The sequence below is a fragment of the Embiotoca jacksoni genome, unplaced genomic scaffold, assembly GCF_022577435.1.
Source record: "Embiotoca jacksoni isolate LCO1_2020_lvr unplaced genomic scaffold, fEmbJac1.0.p SCAF_102, whole genome shotgun sequence".
NCBI lineage: Eukaryota > Metazoa > Chordata > Actinopteri > Embiotocidae > Embiotoca > Embiotoca jacksoni.
In genome coordinates this window covers 377636-398644 of record NW_027185233.1, presented here as the reverse complement: position 1 = coordinate 398644, position 21009 = coordinate 377636, and the positions used below count along the sequence as shown (strand labels likewise).

General features: G+C 42.9%; 1 protein-coding gene across 1 annotated transcript in view; it reads left to right on the top strand.

Annotated features, from left to right (window-relative positions):
* Window positions 1-21009, top strand: part of LOC138213526 (plexin-B2-like) — a 128770-nt gene that overhangs the window by 97146 nt on the left and 10615 nt on the right. Inside the window, exons 10-31 of the mRNA XM_069174692.1 lie at window positions 145-245; window positions 654-780; window positions 3769-3934; window positions 4075-4186; window positions 4282-4393; window positions 4871-4972; window positions 5062-5157; window positions 7539-7626; window positions 7861-8024; window positions 10828-10976; window positions 11323-11458; window positions 15926-16062; window positions 16150-16332; window positions 16488-16599; window positions 16868-17077; window positions 17172-17255; window positions 17808-17903; window positions 18842-18978; window positions 19079-19179; window positions 19700-19929; window positions 20384-20565; window positions 20673-20739. Coding sequence (XP_069030793.1) covers window positions 145-245; window positions 654-780; window positions 3769-3934; window positions 4075-4186; window positions 4282-4393; window positions 4871-4972; window positions 5062-5157; window positions 7539-7626; window positions 7861-8024; window positions 10828-10976; window positions 11323-11458; window positions 15926-16062; window positions 16150-16332; window positions 16488-16599; window positions 16868-17077; window positions 17172-17255; window positions 17808-17903; window positions 18842-18978; window positions 19079-19179; window positions 19700-19929; window positions 20384-20565; window positions 20673-20739 — 2892 coding nt within the window. The remainder of the gene's footprint in view (window positions 1-144; window positions 246-653; window positions 781-3768; window positions 3935-4074; window positions 4187-4281; window positions 4394-4870; window positions 4973-5061; window positions 5158-7538; window positions 7627-7860; window positions 8025-10827; window positions 10977-11322; window positions 11459-15925; window positions 16063-16149; window positions 16333-16487; window positions 16600-16867; window positions 17078-17171; window positions 17256-17807; window positions 17904-18841; window positions 18979-19078; window positions 19180-19699; window positions 19930-20383; window positions 20566-20672; window positions 20740-21009) is intronic.

The following is a 21009-nucleotide window of genomic DNA, read 5'->3' as shown; positions in this document are numbered from 1 at the left end:
CTTTTACCTGCAGGTAATCGTAAAGGTAAAATTCTGTTTGGTTGTTTGTCGTTTTATTGTTTTTATTTGTCCTCAAACTCCCGCGTGTTGCTCACAATAGCGACTCCTTCACAATAAAAGCCTGCGGTGTCGTGTTGTGTGCAGATCACCAAGGTTCCCGTGGAGGCCTGCCACCTGAAGACCGACTGCCACTCCTGCATCGGCATGAAGGATCCGTACTGTGGCTGGTGTGTCCTGGAGGGGAGGTGAGCCACACACACACACACACACACACACACACACATCTCTGTCTTTAATTTAATGATGCGCAGCGTTGAACCAAAGCCTGGAGTGAATAAAAAAGGAGTCCAGAGAGCTGTTGGTGTCTTTTTAACGGCGTCAGCAGTCGGCTTGGCAGCAACACCAACGAGCACAAAGCAGTTAGCACAAACAAAGAGCTAAAAGGTTGATGGGAAATGCGCCGTTTGTTATGTTTATAACAAGGCCAGTCCACAAATCCACAAGTTTATGTACATTTTATGATACAAAATCCAACCCTAACACTGTTACTTTTACCGTTATTTAACCAAATTCATTTTTCATTTGGTAAAAGTTCCCTGAAATATTTAATCTGAGGTTGAATCCAGATTTTTTTTTTTTTGCTCGACTTCCAGGTGCACCAGGAAGCAGGAGTGCAGCGGGTCGACGGAGAAGAACACCTGGCTGTGGTCGCCCAATCAGCAGTGCGTTCAGATCGAGGGCTTCAACCCGCCCAACCTCAGCTGCAAGAAGACGCGGCAGGTATGTTGTTGTTTTTTTTATCCTTTCTGCCTTGTAAGAACCTCGTATCTCTAAAAAGTCCATAAACCCAGAAAAATTATGAATTTTACAGCAAATAAAAGCAAATTTTAACAGAATACCCACGAATCCTGGGAATTTCCTGAATTTCATGGAGTTATAAAAAGTCTCTTTCAGACATGCAAAGTCGGCGGATTTGAACTAGTGAATCAGCATCAGCACAAAGGTGAACTGTTTTTCTTTATTATGGTTCGTGAAAATGTAACTTTTTAGTCAGAGGAAGTCAGAAAATGTTGACGTTTGACCCTGAAAAATGGTAAATTTAAGAGATCTTCATCATAGATTTTTGTTTTTGTTGTGTCTATGTGAAGAAAACTAATATAATACATATTGGAAATTCAACTTATTATCAGTTTATTTAGCCTAAAAAGTAGGAGAATTTTCTCTGCACTTAAAGGAGCATTTTTATAGCACAGTTTATTAGAAAAATTCTAATTTAAAGTTTGGAGTTATGTGTTTTCTTATTGGACAGAAAGGGTCCAAAAAGCCGAAACTTTTTGCCTCTGAGATTTAGAATAAAATGGAAAATACTCCAGTAAAGTGCAAATACCTCAGATCTGTACTTAAGTACAGTACGTGAGTAAAATTACGTAGTTACGTGACTCCTCTGTGAGAGCGTGACTCGGAGGATGTGAGCAAACTCTCCGCTCGGTTGGATCCCCCCCGAGCAAAGTCGTTTTTTTTTTTTTTTTGCCGAGTTCGGCAGAATTCAAACCGGTCCGACCTGAAGCTGACAGTCGGAGGAACGTCTGTCTGTGTTGTCAGCAGCATTTCAAAGAAGGTTCTCAACCTCTGATGTGTGGACCTCCGGGGGGACCCTCGGCAGTGGTGGTGGTGGTGGTAGTGGTGGGGGGGGGGGTCTTCAGAAATGAAGACGTATCTGATGCGTTATAATTTACAGTCTCGGGATGTGAGCCAGATGTGTGTGTTGCGTCTGTGTTTGTGCTGACAGCTGCTTAAACAATCAAAAAAACAAAAGTAGTTTTTATTGGCTGATTCAGCTCAGTAGACAGAAAACGTTGCATCACGCGCACAGAAACTGCTGACGAGGCGTCGAGTCGGTGAATCACCAACGAAACAAGCAGCAGCAGATTGATTCGGCATCAGAGCACCGTTTGGATTGAAAGTCATTTTATTGTTGTTTTTTTTTAACATCGCTGGTTTACAGTATGAACAAAAAGTCTCGACTCAGATTTCATCCGACAAAATAAAACGCGTTTTATTTTTCATTTCGATAATTTTTCTTTTTTGGGGGCTCAAGAAGAGTTTCACGAGTCAGAAAAACCTTTTAAAGCGTCTCGGGGTCGATGTGAGGACGTCGACACGTCGTCGCATATGTAGATTGTAACTTCGGTGATTGTTGATTTTCGTCGCACGCTTCTTTCCCACCGTCGTCCTCATCAGACGTGATGAAACAACAACAAACATCACGGCTGCGTTGATAAATGCAATCAGGTCAGAGTCTAATAAACACTATGCAAATAGAAGGTGCTGGAAACATTTTCTTTTTTTTTCTTTTTTTCTTATAGTGCAACTGTGCCGACGAGAAGTTTGTGTGCAGTTTGATGTTTTGTTTGTTAACTGAAGAGTTTCAAGTCTAAAGCCAAATATAGAAGTCAAACTTCGTCTTTTGAGGGAAAATTAAAATCTACACGTCATTTAAAAAAGACATTTTGTCATTTATTTTATTCTGTTTCACAAGAAAACATCTCGTAGTTTACGTGCATGAAAAATAATATCATTCAACACTTAATGTCTTGTTTACATCCGTAAGAAAATAATTATTTATAATTCAGGATGTCTGATTTACAAATATAAAAGAATATTTAGTCACACTTACTGGAAAACCCTTTAGTGTGTCTTTCAGCTCGTTGTTTTGGTTTTACAGACCACTACTGGACAGGTTTTGTTCATTTTCTCAGCTGATTGTTGGAAAAAAGTGGAATATTTGGCGGCTAAAGGAAACAGATGTTCCACTTTGGAGGTGGTGGAGACCAAAAACAGAGCAAAAAAAGAGAGACGTTACTTCGACACGACTCCAAAACGAATGATGCTGTTGGATGCGTGATAACGACGTGATTACAGTTATAACAAGTCACATGACCTTGTAAAAGAGTCTTGGAGCTCAGCTTTTTTTTTCTCGTTGCAGAACTGCAGCCAAAGTCCTGTCGGTGCGTCATGATTAAATTACGAGAGGCTCAGCGGCTCACAAAAATATCTTTCTATTCCTCTTGATTTGCTTTGTTGAATGTGTTTTTAGAGGGAAGGTAATTGCCGCCCACTGATTGGCGATGTTGGTTCCAATCAAGCGAGCGTGACATTCGAATACCGCAAACAAGTCTGTTGTGTACGTTCGGCGTACATTCCTGAATTTTAATTCTTCAGATAGCGACGCTCTTATCTTGAAATGTCCTAATCAGGTGTGCGTCGTCACCTGTGACGGTAGAAACAGAATCTTTTTTTTTTTTTTTTTTTTTTTACTAATCTGCTGCGTCTTAATTAGACCGCCTCCCGATTCTGGTGAGGAGACAAATGGATTCAGCCTTTTGAAAAGAGAAAGAAGAAAGGAAAAGTTTTCCTCGTGCAGCGTTACACGACACAGTTAAAAAAAAAAAAGGAAAGAGAAGCGAGCGTCGGGTGAGTCGGAGGATCTTCTAGTCCGACATCAGAGAGTTCGAAATTAAAACTCAAGCAGCCGAATTAAAACGGTGGAGGTCAGCGAGGAGTAATGAGGAGCTGCTGTTTGAGCAGCACGGGCGAATAGTAATTATTAACACACACACACACACACACACACACACACACACACACACACACACACACACACATCAAAAGTCCCATTAAGTACTTTCTTTACTTCATTTTTGTTTCTTACGAGCAAAAATATCACACATCTCTCTCTTTCCCTCTCCCCTCCCCCCTTCCCTCTAGGTGGACATCAGCATCCCCAGGCTGCCCCGACTGCGGCCGTCCGACAGCCTGCAGTGCGTCTTCGGCACCTTCGTCACCGCAGCGGTGATGGTGTTCGACAGCCAGGTGCAGGTCACCTGCTCGCTGCCGGACCCCGTGGAGATCCCGCCCACTCCGGAGCAGCAGGGTAACATCAGCATTTTGATCATTTCTGTTCGACTCGGGTCAGAAAGTCTTGAGTTCTGATTGGTTCATAAAGTCTGCTTTAAACCAGAAACAAACTGTGTGTGTGTGTGTGTGTGTGTGTGTGTGTGTGTGTGTGTTCAGACTACGTGTCGGTTCCTGTCAGAATTCTGGTCAACAGCAGGATCAAGGTGACGTCGGGAGAATATCAATTCTACAACTGTGCGGCGACAGTCAGGAAGAACCAGAACACACCGTAAGACAGATCTCACACACACACACACACATTTATAAAAAGTAAATAGATGTACGCACACGTGTACGGTACACACACGCGTGTTGTGTTTTCAGGTGCATAGCGTGTGTGACCAGTCAGTGGGGATGTCAGTGGAACGCTCAGGATCACAGCTGCAGCGACAGCGACGAGGCCGTGGACGGAGAACACATCGTCAAACCTCAGAAGGTCGGTGTGCTTTTAAATCATTCGCAGCTCTTTTATTTTGGTGGGTAACTTTTATTTTGGTAGGTAACTGTTTGATTTACGTAGGTCACTTTTATGTTGGTAAGTATCTGGTTTATGTTGGGTATTTAACGGTTTTATTTTGGTAGGTAACTGTTTGATTTATGTAGGTCACTTTTATTTTGGTAGGTAACTCTTTTATTTTGTAGATAACTTGTATTTTGGCAGGAAACTGTTTTATTTTGGTAGGAAAACTGTTTTTAGTTTGTATTAGTGAACTTCATAAATAAATGTTTTTAAATTTAAAATGTTAAATTAAATGTTTCTGCTGAAATTTGGATTAAAAGCTGAACACATTTTATTGTTTAATTCGTTAGTTCTCTAACAGCTGATTTATATCACCTGCAGTATTTGTATTATTTCCTGTCGTGATGAATCGAAGGTCTGAACTCATTACGTCTTCCTCTCTCTGTGATGAAGCCCGACCGTTGTCCTCAGTTCGAGTCTCCGGAGCCGCTGATGATCCCCGTGGGCTTCGAGATCCCGATCACCTTCCAGGGAAGAAACCTGAAGATCTACACGGTGAGATCAGTCAGACATTCATCCTCACCACCATCGTCATCATCATCATATTTCTGCTCCGTCAGTAACGTCCCCCTCTGCGTCTCCAGGGTCGGACGTTTTCCATCGGGACGGAGCTGATGAAGCACAAGGAGGAGGAGGCGTCTCAGTACCCGAGCTCAAAGTTCAGATTCAAAGGTTATGAGGTCAGTAGAAAATGCTGTTTACTTATTATTTATTTACTTACTCAATAAAAAGCCCCTTTTTCACCTTCGGTACCGACTTTACTCTTCTGAACTGCACCGGGTACTTTTTAGGGTTTTATTGTGGTAGGTAACTTTTATTTTGGTAGATAACTGTTTTATTTTGTCAGAATATGTTTTTATTTGAATAGAAAAGTTATTTTGGTAGATAAAAGTAATTTCTTTGGTAGATAACTGTTTTATTTTGGAAGGTTTCTGTTTTATTTTGGTAGGGAACTGTTTTATTTTGTTAAATAATGGTTTTATTTTAACAGGTAATTGTTTTATTTTGGTAGGTGATCAGGATTATTGCAGTATTTTGACTCAAAACATGACAAATATTCTGTTTTTATTCCAGATTAATTTTTTCTTCATATTACTTTACTTACTTTTCTGGATTTTTGATGGTGTTACTATAGCAACGTCACGTGAAACTAGCATGATGTTAAAAAAAAAAAAAAAAAAAGAGCAGAAATCAGCGCATGAAACCTCTCTGCAGGTATTAAAGAGCCGTTAAAAAGGTTATGTGAGGATTTTAATAACTGTAATGTAAAATCATCAATAAGAGAATTAAACAGGAAGTCGATAAGACAATAAAAGCGTCAGAGATGAAAAGAGAAACCGTCTGCGTCCATGAGTTTACTCCCCGTCGTGGTTTTGAAGCTCGACGCCGAGCGCCACCAGACGAATCAGGGAGCGTGTCATTAATGATAATTACACAATTACGGCGTCATTAGCGGCTAATTTGTGAGTAAATTGAAATCGTCGTGAGTCGGAGAAGGTTTAAAGTTCAGCTCTGGTTTTGTTTTGTTTTTGTGGAGCTGATTACGAACTCATGAATTTATATTTCATTTTGGCGGGTGTTTTTTTTCGGTGTTTTAACAGACGTGTGTGTGTGTGTGTGTGTGTGTGTGTGTGTGTGTGTGTGTGTGTGTGTGTGTGTGTTGTCACTCTTTTCTGCGTCCATTGATCCTCACCTCATGCTGAGTCTAGCAGTGCCAATATGCAGTTAAACAGTGTGTGTGTGTGTGTGTGTGTGTGTGTGTGTGTGTGTGTGTGTGTGTGTGTGTGTGTGTGTGTGTGTATCCTCTCATTATCTCGGGGATTTGTCTCTACATGATTCTTTTTTAGCTTTTCTCTTCACTCCTTTTATCCTCTCACATCCTGAAGAAAACATCCCCTGATTTATGGCTAACAAAAGTGTATGTATAGTATTGTGTGTGTTGTGTGTGTGTGTGTGTGCGCGTGTGTGTGTGTGTGTGTGTGTGTGTGTGTGTGTGCGCGTGTGCTGTGTGTGTGCTGACCTTCACAGTTTAGACAGAGGCGAGGTAATTTAGCGTTGAGCTCCAAACAGGGAGGGATGTTTTGTTTCTCTGCGTTAATGCAAAGCTCATGGGAAGTATATGCGTGTGTGTGCGCGCTTGTTTTAGTCACATTGCGGGGACGTATGTCTGTTTGTTCACCCGCTTTGTGGGGACTTGATGGAGGTTTAGTGCATACAGCCACCTGTGGGCTGGATTTACTGCTCACTTACCTAAAAACAGCGTCACACTGGGTGATACATACATATCACAGCATGTCAAGCAGAGTAGAGCTGCAACCAATGAGGTTGCAGCGTTGGGAAGTGTTTTGTCCCCTGAGTGATGCCTTTAAGGCAACATTATTTATTTTGTTCCATCCATGCATTTTATATCGTGGTGGCAAGTCGGTTAGTCTCCTTCCGCATCGTTTTCCAGCTTCTCCTGGATGATCCTGAGCTGTTTTCAGACCACATGATATATTAAATCCCTCCTTTCATTATTTGCAAAATAACAGAGAAGTAAACCCGGAGATTCTCCTCCCACCTGAAATCCTGTCTGTGAAAATCACAAACATTTTTGGTGACAAGAGGCAACAATCACCAGAAACATGTTTGACTCCCGATCCGTTCATTTTTGTTAAGATTCTCATTATTAGTAACCTGGTAGAAGCGCTTCCTTCAGGACCAACTCAGGGCATAAAAACCCAGCAACAGTTGTCTAAAAACCTGCAAGCTAACAGCTTTGGGTGCAGATTTATTCACCAGATTATATCATTTATTTACCATAATGAAAATATAACAATCTTATTAAAGTGGAAGTTAACTTTACATCACGCTGTCCCTGAAAACCTTGGTACCACAAGAACTAAAGTTAGAGGGAGGATGTAATTAGATAACCACATTACATCTGCAATAAAAAATAAAAAAAGAAGCCTGACAAAAGACAGAAGTTCCAGTTGTTGTTTTGGTCTCCAGGAAAGAAATGCAAAAAGTCAACATAATGTCCCCTGAAGTGACGGAAACGTGAATGTGTGTGTGTGTGCAGTTTTCCTACGACAAGCAGCAGGAGGTGAACGTATCCTTCCACATCAAAGACCGAGACACTGAGAGGAAGATTGACAGCACCCTGACAGGTTGGTGTGTCTCAGTTACACACTACACACACTACACACACACACTACACACACACTACACACACACTTCTACACACTGTCACACAGAGCTCAGAATAAAGTGTGAAAGTGCAGTTTTCACGCTGTTTCAGTTTCTCTCTCATTTCCAATTCAGTTCCAGCTGCATTATGATAATTCGCTCTAACCACCTCCTCCTCTTCCACCTCCTCCTTTTCCTCCTCCTCCCCCCAACAGTCGTGCTGTATAACTGCTCGGTGGGAAGAGAGGACTGCAGTCTGTGTAAACACGCCGACGCCAAGTACCAGTGCGTGTGGTGCACGGTGTCGCAGGCTTGCGTTTACCGGGAGCTCTGCCCGTCACCGCAGCCGGCTCAGTGCCCCGACCCGGAGATCTCCGACGTGAGTCACACATAAAAACATCAAACAACACAGCTTCCTCAAACGTATCAAACCGAGCGTGGGAGGAGGATCTTTTTGTCGAGTGTTCGGTAGAAACTTTCCTTTAAAATCGACAGTAAACGAAAACAAAAGCTGGTCGCAGGTTTCAGGTGAAAAGACAAAGACTTCTATTTACAAATGGATTGTGATATAAAAGCTGCACGGTCTCGGGGCATGATGGGAAACGCCCGTAGTCTTTACATTAAAAGTGGATGTAGCTTTTTGGGTCTGAAAAGTGAGGCCAGCGTGGAAGTGTCTTAATCTGCAATACCACCGAGTGCCACTAGAGGTCGGCTCCAAAAAGCCTCCGACTCCATAGACTCCCATTCAACTTCTCTCATCAAATACAAAGTCAATAAATGTTTTCCAGAAGTCATTGTGATGTTATTCACTGAAGTCGCTCCTTCTTATTTGTTTTCTGGAGGTACGTCTGGAAATAGTTCCATCATTAATTAGATATTTGGCCTCAAACAGAGGTTTGTTTGGGAGCGAGCCTGTTTGATTGACCAATAAGTGATGTCATGGTCGATTACTGTTAATCTAACGCCTGATTGGTTCAGATGTTTTAATGACATTCTATAAAAAACTGTCCAACTTGACTGCAGCTATTTGTTGAAAATGAACCCTTTCCTGCAGCGCCCCCTGGTGTGTGGAGGCCGGCGAGTGCAGTTCAATTACATGAGCCCAAATGTTTAAGTCACATTTAGGTCTGAAATTCAAGAATAAAAAACCCTTTCAACATTTTTCTTTTTCACCACCAAACCATCTTTTAAGATCACAGAAAGAAAAAAAAAAAAAGCGGGTTTCGTGCTGAATATTTTATAGAATGTAGTGTTTGATGTTTTATATTTTTACAGAAATAGACCGATTAAGTGGTTTATTCCTTCTGTTTTCTGATATGATAGGAAATTGCTTCAAACATCTCTGTGAACGCATTAACTACATGTAAAGACACTCAGGGACTCACATTTGGTCGCACATCGTAGATAAATGAGGGATTTTTGGATAAAAGTGAAATCAGATTAATTACTTCTCTCACAGATCAGATCTTCCTCAGATCAAATTCGACATTTTCAAACAGACCGACGTGCTTCAGTTTCTCGTCTCTCTATACTGTATTCACTGTTCGTCTCCTGCGGCTGTACGACTTCAATATGTTTCCTATTTCCTCCGCAGTATCACTCATTTGTTTCAGGCCGTGTCTTGATTTCCTTTCGGGCTGCAGCTGATTAGGTCAAAAAGTTATTAGTTATTTCCGCTGCAAAATTTTAGCCCCACTGTGGCGAGCTTTTTTAACCGGCAAGAGGATAAGAGGCATTAAATATAAAGACGAAGACGAATTTAGTCTCGCTCGTGTGCAGCCTTTCTGAAAAACTGCAGCTCTCAGTAGATAATCTGCCTCCTCGGGCTTTAACTTCAACGTCTTTGTGAGTATTTCCATATTTATGTTAAATCACGGGATGCAAAAAAAAAAAAAAAACGGCAACAACTTCAGACAGCCACATAATAATACGAGGGTCGATCAAAAAGTTCACAGACGTTTCCTGTTGCAGAGGAAAGAAGCGACAACCTTCGTGAAGAAGTTCTCCGCACGTTTTCGTGACCACTGCTACGTGAACATTTTGGGATTTCACCGTGGACCTGAAACTGGAGCAGAGAAACATCAGATTTCAAGTCAAATGTCTGGAGAAGCCTGTTGCCATGGCACCACAGTTCAGGTGGTTTGTGTTGTCTCAGTTTCAGTAAGACGCAGCAACAGATCAGGTAACTGAAACACTGACAATGAGAGAAGAAGAAGAGCGCACAGACTAAATACAGCAGGGAGGGAAGGACAACGAGAGACAGGTGAAACTAATCAGGGTGTGGAGCCAACAATCATACAAAAGGACAGGAAGTGAAACAATACAGACAACAAGAGGTGAGTCGGTTCAAAATCAAACAGGAAACACAAAAACCCAGACTGACCTGAAGACTACGAGGTAGAAAAGAAGTCCAAAACCAGAACAAAACCTCAGAAGGTCCCAGTGGAACTCGGTGTTGACAATCTGACTGTGGGGGACGAATTCACGGTGACACAACCAAAGCCGACGTTAAAGAAAACCCACCTGGTGTCTCCTGACCTGACGCGGCTTCTTCGGCCTTGGACAGTGAAGCTCCGCCCCCTCTTGAAACCTGAATGTGACTCAGACGCCTCGCCCAGCTCGTCGCTTCATCGCTGTAGACTTTCTGCAGCGTTTCAAGGATCTCTGTTGATGATTTCCAGAGTTTGAGCCCAAAATCAGATGCTTGTCTGTGATCTTTGTGCCCCTCAGGGAGCGCTGCTTTAAATTATTCTGTAGTGGAAATCACTGCACAGGCTCAGGAACACTTGTTGGAGTTCCTTTAAAAATTCAACCCAAAATCTGATGTTTCTCTGCTCCAGTTCCATGGTGAAGTCACAAAAAGTTCACGTGCTGATGTCGATCAAGAGACGAAATACTTATTAAAGTTTATTGCTTCCTCCTGCTGTGACATGATCAGTTGTTATAAGGAGGAATTTAACACCCGGCCGCAAAGAAGTGTTTCACTGCCCTCTGGTTTAAAGCCCGTTTCAGCTCCGACTGCAGCCGGTGTCACTGATGGATGTTTCTGAATTTTAAATACTAGATCCTAATATAATGCAGTCCTTGAGGTGCAGCCTCTCCATTTAGATTATATCAGCTCTTATCTGCTGTATTAAAACAGGCGTGCATTAGATTAACCTTCTTCTCTCCCCTCGCTGCAGATCATCCCTCGCTACGGCCCGCTGAACGGAAACATCTCGGTGACCATCAAAGGCTCCAATATGGGAATAAAGAAGGAGGACATCAAGAAGATCACCGTGGCCGGAGTGGAGTGCGTCCACCAGAAGGACCGGTACTCCGTCTCCACCAGGTAATCCCACAGAGTGACGGCAGCCACATTAACATGCAGACGAAGAGACGTGGACGAGATCAGGTGAAGCTCTTTACACGAAACCTCCGACAGCCCGCTGACATGAATTAATTACTCCAGAAAAGGAAGCTCACTCTTCGGCTGAATAAAAAGAAAGCGAGACTTCAACACGGCTGCTTCTTATCTTGGTTTTATGTTGATTTTAAAAAGTAAAATGGACGTGTCATAGAAGTTAGGCTAATACAAGTGCAGTACCACTGACGGCCACTAGGGGGCTAGTTTAACTCAATAAATGTGTTTTGGTGGAATATAATTATTGAATGCCTCCCCGTCTTCCTGTCCACAGTGTGGTGTGCAAGATCGGCCCGGCGAAGCAAATCCCACCGTACGACCTCCCGGTCAAGCCGGACAACAGCGGTGCCGTGGAGATACAAGTGGAGGGAGGAAGAACAGGGAAGTCTCAGGTCATCTTCACCTATCGGGTACGTCTGAACTCAAACGGTGGTGTTATCCGTGTCTGTGGAGCCTCAAGTGGTCATTAGAGGAACTGCAGTTTTTTTTTTTTTTTTTTTTTTTTTTTTTTTTTTTTTTTTTTTTTTTTTTTTTTAAGCTTCGGAGGTTGCGGCTTTTAACTTTAGCTTTTATTAAAGTAGTTCTCTCGTCATTGATTAAACCCCTAAAAACTCATCAAAAAACCTTTGCCTTCATCCACAATGTTCCGCCTCTGTCTCCACCCACTCCTCATGGAAAGCCCCACCCCCAAATTGACAGGATTGGTTCCTTCGGTATGTGACGTATGAAACCCTGCCTGTTTGAATCTGTTTTTTGAGACTGTCAAATTGTCACTGCGAGTATTTTTCTCATGATATGTCTGTAGCGTATGAATAAAACCCCACGTAAGCTTTTTAAAAACAAGATTAAAAACTAGATTTTTATTGGAGGGCGTCTTTTAAAGTCTCGTATTTGGATCCTACAAATAACAGTAGTTTCAGCGGCAGTTACTTCACTATATTTTAAGTTTGTAGCTGGTTTTTAACTGCTGTTAAAACAAAGAGTCTTTAGCAGAAAAAAAGCATTTTATTCTTCACCTGGAAACCAGCGCTGACTGGATGCTGATTGCACTTCAATGTCAGAGGTTCCCTGTGGAGTTTTGTGTCAGCAGTAGCAGTATGGAGTCGTGTTTTTCGAAAGGGGTTCCTCATTTTGTTCGTATCGTGCTCATATGCGAGGGCACAACTGAAGCAGGTTTTCATGCTCATTCCCTCACTGATAGTTAAAGATGTTCATGAGTAAACAGGCTCAGCAGCAAAGGCAGTAAAAACACCAAAGCTCGCCCGTTAATACAGCACAGGTTCGGTAGTCTAATTTAAAGTAACTGCCTTACTTTACTAAACACATGTGCCGCTGCCCCATTTACAGAGTGGTTTGAAAACACTCAGTTACCCGTCTTCCATCAGAACTGCTGTCGCTTTGTTTCCAAAATTTGCTTTTCTTTTCTGGTTCAGCTTGCAAGAAGCTTGTAAAAGTTGTCAAATGTGTTCGTCCCTAAAAACCTGCCGACTCGGCGTGCACACCTCATCAAAGTTTCCGAGGCAATGCAGGAACACCTGTGTGACACAACCGCTTCAAAACCCGGGAGATCAAATCCCAGAAAACATTAAAAAGGTTCATCACAGACTGGAAGCAGACGGCCTTCCTCCGGTGTGGTGGAGAGGAAATTTGCTCCCTGAAGAAGCAGTAAAAATATCCCGCGCACACAGATTCACAAAACTTTATTCGACTTCCAGCAGTTTGTCTCCGCAAACCACAAACGGAGAAACAAATATGATCAGAATAGATAAGACTCACCTGCTGTTTCTGTTTTTTGGTTTCTCGGAAGCAGGCTGGGCTGTTTCATTTGAATATCGTTGTTCACTTTCATCTCTCTCGTTTGTTTCAATTGAGCCAACAAGAAGCTAATGAACGCAAACTGCTGAAACCAGAACGACTCATTCACGTCGGCGGCCGACCGTCTCCGAACGCCTCGGCTCGGCTCGGGGTTTAAACTTCCTTTCAAAGGAGAAATATTAAACCAATTAACAGGCAGAACTGCCTCGCAGAGGTTAGCTGATTGGGTACTGTAATAACTGGTGCAGATAATTAGTCTTTAAGTGTGACAACATTGCAAGATGATATTTTACTGCTTTGGTAACAGTTTTTTTAAGGTAAGAACAAAGAGGCCGGTAGAGCTGAGACTATCCGTCAATTAAGCATTTAGCTGACACTATTCTGATAATTGGATAGTAGATTCATTTATTTTTTTCTTTCATTTCATGGTTATATTTGATTGTTTTTGATTTTATTTGACCGTAACAGTGGAGATTGAGGGGAAATGTAGGAAAAGAGAGCGCGGAAACAGAACCGGCCGGGAATCGAACCGGTGACTCACTGATGAAATAATTTGCACCCGTGTGGTATCCGTCCTGAGTACTCGACTATCACGTCGTACATTTCTTTGAATTAGTGATCAAAAATGCCCTTTTTTTTTTTCCGGCCATCTATTTGCACGTCCAGCTACATTAATATTGATTTGAAGTCGTGTTTTTAATCGTCACTCTAATTTTGCTAACTTTTCTGGTTTGAACAGATGTTGCACTTCGGGGCTGAAGAGCTTTTTACCGTCTGTAACCAAAACAAAAAGCTGAAAGAAGCTAAAATTGCTCAACGCAATTGACACATTTCCGTCCGCTGCCAATCAGCACATTAATCTCTGGGTTTGAATTTGTGTTTTCTTGTCTGCATTTCTTTTAACTCACAGCCCAAAATACATTTTGAGTGGCGACTTCCTCCTGTGCTGCTGTTTTGTTTGTGAATAACTTCCAACCGGGCGGAGTTGTTTTCTGAGCTCGTCTCTCTTCGGGGTTATTTATCTGCCAGAACAGCAAGAACAAAATCTGCAACACCAACAAGCCAACTGCTTAAGTACATCTCAGCAGCTGCACCACCACACACTGATTTAGCAAAAACATTGTTGTACTTCACTTTTGGATTTCATATTCATACCTTTTATTTTATTTCTTTTTTTCCTCCCCTCTTCTCACTTTCCCAAACGAGCCTCTTTCACACGCGGTGCTCGACTGCTGCGTCTTCATTCTGCGCACAGACTGACTTCTTAAAATCTGGAAGCCGTTTTATCCTCTCTGTGTAAACGAGACTTAATATTCCCTCTTGTTTTGTTTTGTCGTGCTGTCAGCGCCGTGCGAAACCTTCCAGAAACAAACAGGAAACCCACCAGCTGGTGCGTTTCAGCAGCCGTCGGCTCGCCACTCAATATTCAAGACTCCCCCGATGGTGCCCATTTATTTCTTCTTTTTTTTTAACTTCTTTGTAGTTGTTGTTATTATTAGCAGCTTTCTGCCCAAATGCAGTGCGGTTGAGTTTTTGAGTCATGAAGCTTTTGAGAATTTATAATATGTTTTGTTTTGATGTGATCAAAGCGTTCGTACCTGTAAGGACGGCAGCTGGAACACAATGAACTCTCCTCGCTTAAAGTTTGATGTTCTCGTTTTATTTTTCTCTTTGTTTCCGTCTGTCTCTGACATTTAGTTTGACAGTTCTCAAAGCCTTTTTGAATCCTTTTTTTTGTTTTTTTTCTCCAAATGTGAGTATTTTCATTGCAAAGCTTCACAATGTGGGAAGTTTTGGTTGTTTTCAGCCATGTTAGCATGGTGGCTACAGGGATGCTAACGGTCCAGACGATGTGTGCGTTCCAAGCCACGACTTTTTCTTCAACGTAATCATGGGACTTCTTGTTTTTATTTAGATATCTCAAAAAGTCCTGTGTGTATTGGCATGATATTTGGTACAAACCTTAATCTTAACCTCAGCAGGAGATGTAAAAACTTTGGTGAGGCTCTGACTTTTCATCTGGCGCCATCGTCGGATCAAAATTTAAATCCGTACGTTACTTCGCGAACGAATATCTGTAAAAACTGATCAGCCTCCGCAAAGAAGTCGTGTACAGTTTTTGTTTATTCCGTTGATGTCAGTTGGCATGTGAATGCTGAATCATCTTTATTATTGCCATTTTTATTATTAATATTATTTCTTTACAGATCAACTTCTTACGTACATTTTTTGGTCGCTAACTTCTCAGTTTTAAGCGACAGAAATCGTTCAACTATTAAAATGTTAAGTTTGTCTCATGCTCTCCTAAATTTGATTTTTGATTTTTTTGATTTTATACACTTTATTAATCCCCGAGGGGAAATTTCTTCGCTACAGCAGGGGGGCTCTCAGGGGGGAGCTGCTGCAGCAGGCTGCCACTAGCGCAGCGCCAGGTAACCTGACCTGAGGTGCTTGTTTTACACAAATGAATGTTTAGTAACGTTACGACATTTACAAGCTATATCGAAGGAAAAGTCGTTAACATGAACTCTATATTCCTGAAAAACCCACATACATGGGTACGATAATCACCGCTTTGAGTACCTCTGTTGGTCTCTAAACAACAAGCATGCAACAACAAGCTGTGGTTGCATCATTACGGCACACCGATATAAACGCTGTGCACCTGAACCTGCTGCGTTACTGTACAGCCAGTTGGTGAAAGCATATGTTTATGAGCCCGACAGGAACGTAACCATCTGCAGTCGCCTCCCGGAGGGTTTTCTGACCTGTAAGAGTGGAGCAACACGTTCATAGACACATTAAATACCATTTCATCCTGCTGCAAATGCTCATTCAGTCATGCTGGAGTGTGTGTGTGTGTGTGTGTGTGTGTGTGTGTGTGTGTGTGTGTGTGTGTGTGTGTGTGTGTGTGTGTGTGTGTGTGTGTGTGCGTGCGTGTGTGTGCGTGTGCGCGCGGCCATAAATTTGTAAAATCTGCATTTCCTTGCCTTCACGCGTCTCATATTTGCGGTTCGGGTGAATCAGACTGAATAAAACCTTTTCTAATGTTTCATGTCCAGGACCCCAAACCAAAAATCATCGATCCAGTGAAGGGTCCGGCGGCCGGAGGAACCGTCATCACAATCAAAGGAGACGACCTGGACACGGCGACGAAAGCCGACGTCGTGGTCACCGTGGGCGGAGTTCTCTGTGAAGTGTGAGTGACGCCGGCGTTCCCCTTCGTTGCCTCGAGAAAATCAGCATGAAAAGTCTCAACTGACGCTCGTCCTCTTTTACTCATCAGCCTGTCATTCGGCGCGGAGATCACCTGTAAGACCGGCAGGTTTCGAGGGCAGAAGGTGCCCTCGGACCAGCTGACGGTGACGGTGAAGTACGGCGAAAACACCACGAAGGACATCCCGGCGACGTACCAGTACGCCGACAACCCCAAGATCACGGATTATTACCCCAAAGCCAGCTTCGTGTGGTGAGTCTGGTTTTAAACCCGGGTTTAGTTTGGTGGTCGATGCTTGTAAGTAGCCTTGTCTTTACATGTGGTAAATTAACCGTGTGTGTGTGTGTGTGTGTGTGTGTGTGTGTGTGTGTGTGTGTGTGTGTGTGTGTGTGTGTGTGTGTGTGTAGCGGCGGTCGAAGGATCGTGGTTGTGGGAAACGGGTTCGATTTGATCCAGACGGCCACGATGAAAGTTCGGCCGTCCCCGGACGAGTTTTCTCAGAACACGGCTCCTGTGGAGGTGAGAGGGAACTTTTCTATCAAATCCACCGACTATTTAGCAGAATTAGTTTGTTTATTGCAGTAAAAAATATCGGTCTGTTGTTCTTGAAACTTGGTGGGAGGGTGTAGCTCGGTCCAAAGAAGACCCCGTTGAATTTTGGTTGTTGTTTTTCACTTCCATTAAGTTACACCTGCTTTGCTCATAATAAAAAAAGGCTTAAAAAAAAAAAAAAAAAATAAAAAAAAAAGGAAAAATCCCAACGTGATGAGCGTCTCGTGTCTCTCAGTTCGTCCAGCAGGCGCTCAGTAAGAACGACACCGTCCTCCAGTTCCACTCCCCGCCGGTCAACTGCTGCTCGGACGTCCAGTCGCTGCGCACCGTCCTCCAGCTGGACAACGTGCGGGAGGAGCTGAAGTACTTCGACTACCACCCCGACCCCACCTTCAACCAGCTGGTCAAGAACGTCATCACCGAGACCAGCGTCATCATCGTCACGGTGAGGACGCCGCGACGCTTGGGTTCGCCGCCGTCTCTCCGTCCTTTAAATCTGTCGACTTCACCTTGTGTTTGTGTTTCCCGTCTCTCGTCAGGGTCGAGGTTTCTCCAAGGCGATGACGGCCAAAGAGGCGCAGGCGTTCGTCGGCGACGCCTCCTGCCACGTTAACATCCTGCAGGTGAACGACGGAGTCTCATAATGACTTTATAATGGATTCACAGTGGAAAACACGGAGCTCCGATAGTCACGTCTTAATGTCGAAAACGTTAAGTGTTGTCGTCACACCTCAGAAAACACAAGACTTCCAGGAATAAATGGCCGCGACGTAACGCCTGATCTAAGTTTGATCTGTAAACCCAGATATAATCTGACAAAAACAAAAAATCTGCTACACCTTCAGCTCTGATTCACAACGGTTAAATGTGTCTAAAGAAAAACATAAAAAAGGTTTTCTGAGCAAAGCGGTTGGCTGCAGTTTCATGAAAATCTTTCTCTTATTTCAGTTGAGAATGAAGGCAGCACAGAGTTAATGGAGCAAATAAAAACAAACAAACAACCAAAGCAGCTGAAAATAGAGCTAATAGTTATTGTAAGTTAAAATAAAAGAGGCAGCAGGAAGGAATGACAATATATTTCTGCAGCACGTATTGTTTTTATTTTTGCACCAATTCATTTTGCACTATTTAGTGTTTGACTCTCTTCCTTCCCTCCTCGCGTCGACTCCGCTCAGGACGACAAGTTGATCCTGGAGGCTCCGTCATCGCAGCCCAAAGCCCGATCCAAACGCCAGCGCAGGGACACGACCAACGACCTGCTGGAGCTCGTGGTAAACAAACAAACAAACAAACAAATCACGTTGTGTTGTTTCATTTGACCTTCAGGTTTGAAATATTCACTGTGGTCCTCGGTAATCTTCCCAAAATGCATTTTTAACCAGCAGAAAGTACAGGATATTCAGCAGGACTAAGACAAATGAATCCACACGGTGGCGCCAGAGAGTCAGAGGAGTCAAAGTAAAAAAAAAAAATCCTCCTTTTGAGTCAAAACTCAAATCTGAACATACGGACATGGAACAAACATTCATTTTATTCAGTGTGACTTCCACCTCCTGACGATGTCATTATCTCTGACGTACGTCCAGAATAAACGTCCTGAAATCTGCTTAGAAGTCACAGAATCAAGACACTTCAGAACTTGCCTGAGAAAAATCCCATTTTTGTGTTTTATTCAGTATCAAATTAATTAAGTGATAGTTGTCTGTATATACATGAGCACGTTACAAACAGGAAGTACTAATAGTTAATTCTGCTTCTTTAAAGGTTTAAATTTGCCCAAATTTGAACAAATACGGTGTTGAAAGGGAACACCAGTACCAACCTGTAGCTAACGTCACAACTGCTGAGCTTTAACAGGTTTCACTTTCATTTTGGCATTAACATGTTCATTGATCAAATTTACAAAAACGTTATTGACACAATTATTAAGTTTCACAGTGAGCTGAAAAAATTGAAATCTTATTTATTGCTTGAAAACATTTAATTTGCTTAAACCTCTTTAATTCCACAAATCCTTTCATGGCCGGCACTTTTATTTATGTACGAATTGCTTTTCAAAAAAAGCTTCAAACTGCAAGTTAACTTTTATTATTGTTCTTTAAATCCGCCGAGTTTCACGTGAAATTGAGTCAGACTCCAGATAAAATGTGTCTGAAATGAGACTTTCACTTTAACCTTTAATCATGGTGAATAAACGGCCGTCTTTCAGGTGAAGTTCGGTCACGGCAAGTGGACGGTGGGCTTCGTCTACTACGCCAGAAAAGACGACATCCCTCTGGCCATCATCATCCCGGCGGTCATCGTGCCGATGCTGCTCTTCATCGCCGTGTCCGTCTACTGCTACAGGTCGGGACGAATCGCAGACGCAACGTTGTTGTTCTGCGTGTTTAAATATTTCCCGTCTGAACGTTCGCCGTGTTTTTTTGTGTTTTTTTTCCACCGACAGGAGGAAAAGTCAGCAGGCAGAGCGGGAATACGAGAAGGTGAAACACCAGCTGGAGAATCTGGAGGAGAGCGTCCGAGATCGCTGCAAGAAGGAGTTCACGGGTAAGAACGCCATCTTGCTGTTTAGGAGCAGGAAGTGACCATATTTGGACGAGGTGGGGGAGAAAAAGGAGCGGTGAATCTGACTCGATCTGATTGGATAACCTGAGGACACTAAGCCCCACCCACCTATGGTGGAAATCCGAGTGCACCGCAGGCCTGTCAATCAAACAGACACGCCCCCCCCCCCCGCCCTAGCTAACAACACCGAGATTACTGCTGGAAAAAAAATATTGACTTCGTATTTGATGAGAGAAGTTGAATGGGAGTCTATGGAGCCGGAGGCTTTTTAGAGCCGACCTCTAGTGGCACTCGCTGGTATTGCAGCTTCAGGCTCTTAATTTTTGTAAACTAAGATTAGTACGATGTCTAGAAAATTGACACGCTAATGGTTAAATTAAAGCAGCCAAACAGTTTAATTTATTATTCAAACATTTTGTGTTTTCGGACCGACTAAAATAAGAATCCATCGTCCGTACGATAACTCACTCGTGCTTTGTGATTTTTTTTTTTCCGGTGTCAGATCTGATGATAGAAATGGAGGACCACACCAGCGAACTCAGCGAGGGCCGCATCCCCTTCCTGGACTACAAAAACTACACCGACCGGACGTTCTTCCTGCCCTCCGAGGACGGCGCCAACGACCCCATGATCACGGGAAGAATACAAATCCCAGAAGTCCGCAGGGCCACCGTGTCTCAGGCGCTCAATCAGTTCTCCAACCTGCTGAACAGCAAAACGTTTCTCATCAACGTGAGTTCTCGGCTCGTTACGTCATTTATTTTATTTCTATTTTTGCGTCTGTCATTCGTCTTGAACACAGTCAGAGGTTCTAGCAATTTAGAGAAAATTATATTTTGCCGTTAAAGTGTATTTTCCCCAGCGGGTTACCATGGCGATGTCCGTCCCTTTTTTTCTACGAGACCAAAAAGATTTGAATTTTCTCATTTTTAAGAAAATAATCTGGTTAATTAGACGTAAACGTTCACCTTTACGTCTCCTTGTTTTTTAACATAATGTGAAAGAAAATTTTTAAAATATCACATTATTTTGGTGCTAAAATGCTTTCTTTTCAAAATGTTTCTTCTTCTCTTCTAGTAATTGTTCTTGTTTAATTTCTTCCTTTCTGCCAGAAAATTTCAGTCACGTTTGACAGAAAACAATCCTTTAATTAATTTTTTTTTAAATGTTAAATCCTCGCCCGCAGTTCATCCGCACGTTGGAGAGCCGTCCGGACTTCAACGCCCGGTCTCGGGGTTATTTCGCCTCCCTCCTGACGGTGGCGCTGCACGGCAAACTGGAGTATTACACGGACATCATGAGGACGCTGCTGCTGGAGCTGATGGACGAACACGTGCAAAGCAAAAACCCCAAACTCATGCTGAGGAGGTGAGGAGGACATTATTAAAAAAGAAATCTCATGTATTTCCCTTTTGATTCCTCTACGATCAGAAAAGTGACTTCCCGTTGGTGTCTGCTGTGTTTGGTGTCTGCAGGTCGGAGACGGTGGTGGAGAGGATGCTCTGTAATTGGATGTCCATCTGCCTCTATCAGTTCCTCCGGGTAACGCCGACTCCTTCCCGTCGTTGTATTTTTCTCCCCTTCGATTTGTTTTTCATGTCGTCTCGCCTTCGATCTGTTTCTCTCTCGTCGCCTTTTTTTTCTTCTCTCGTCTCTTTGTTCGTTCAGTTATAATTGATTCGGAGAGACTTTCCTCTTTTTGAAACCTGCGATTGAACCTGTATGTGTGTTTTTGTTGTTGTTGTGTGTTTTGTTTGGGGCTTTTTGGAGTTAAAACTGACGGCGGCGGCTGATGTTTCTGTAATGTAACTT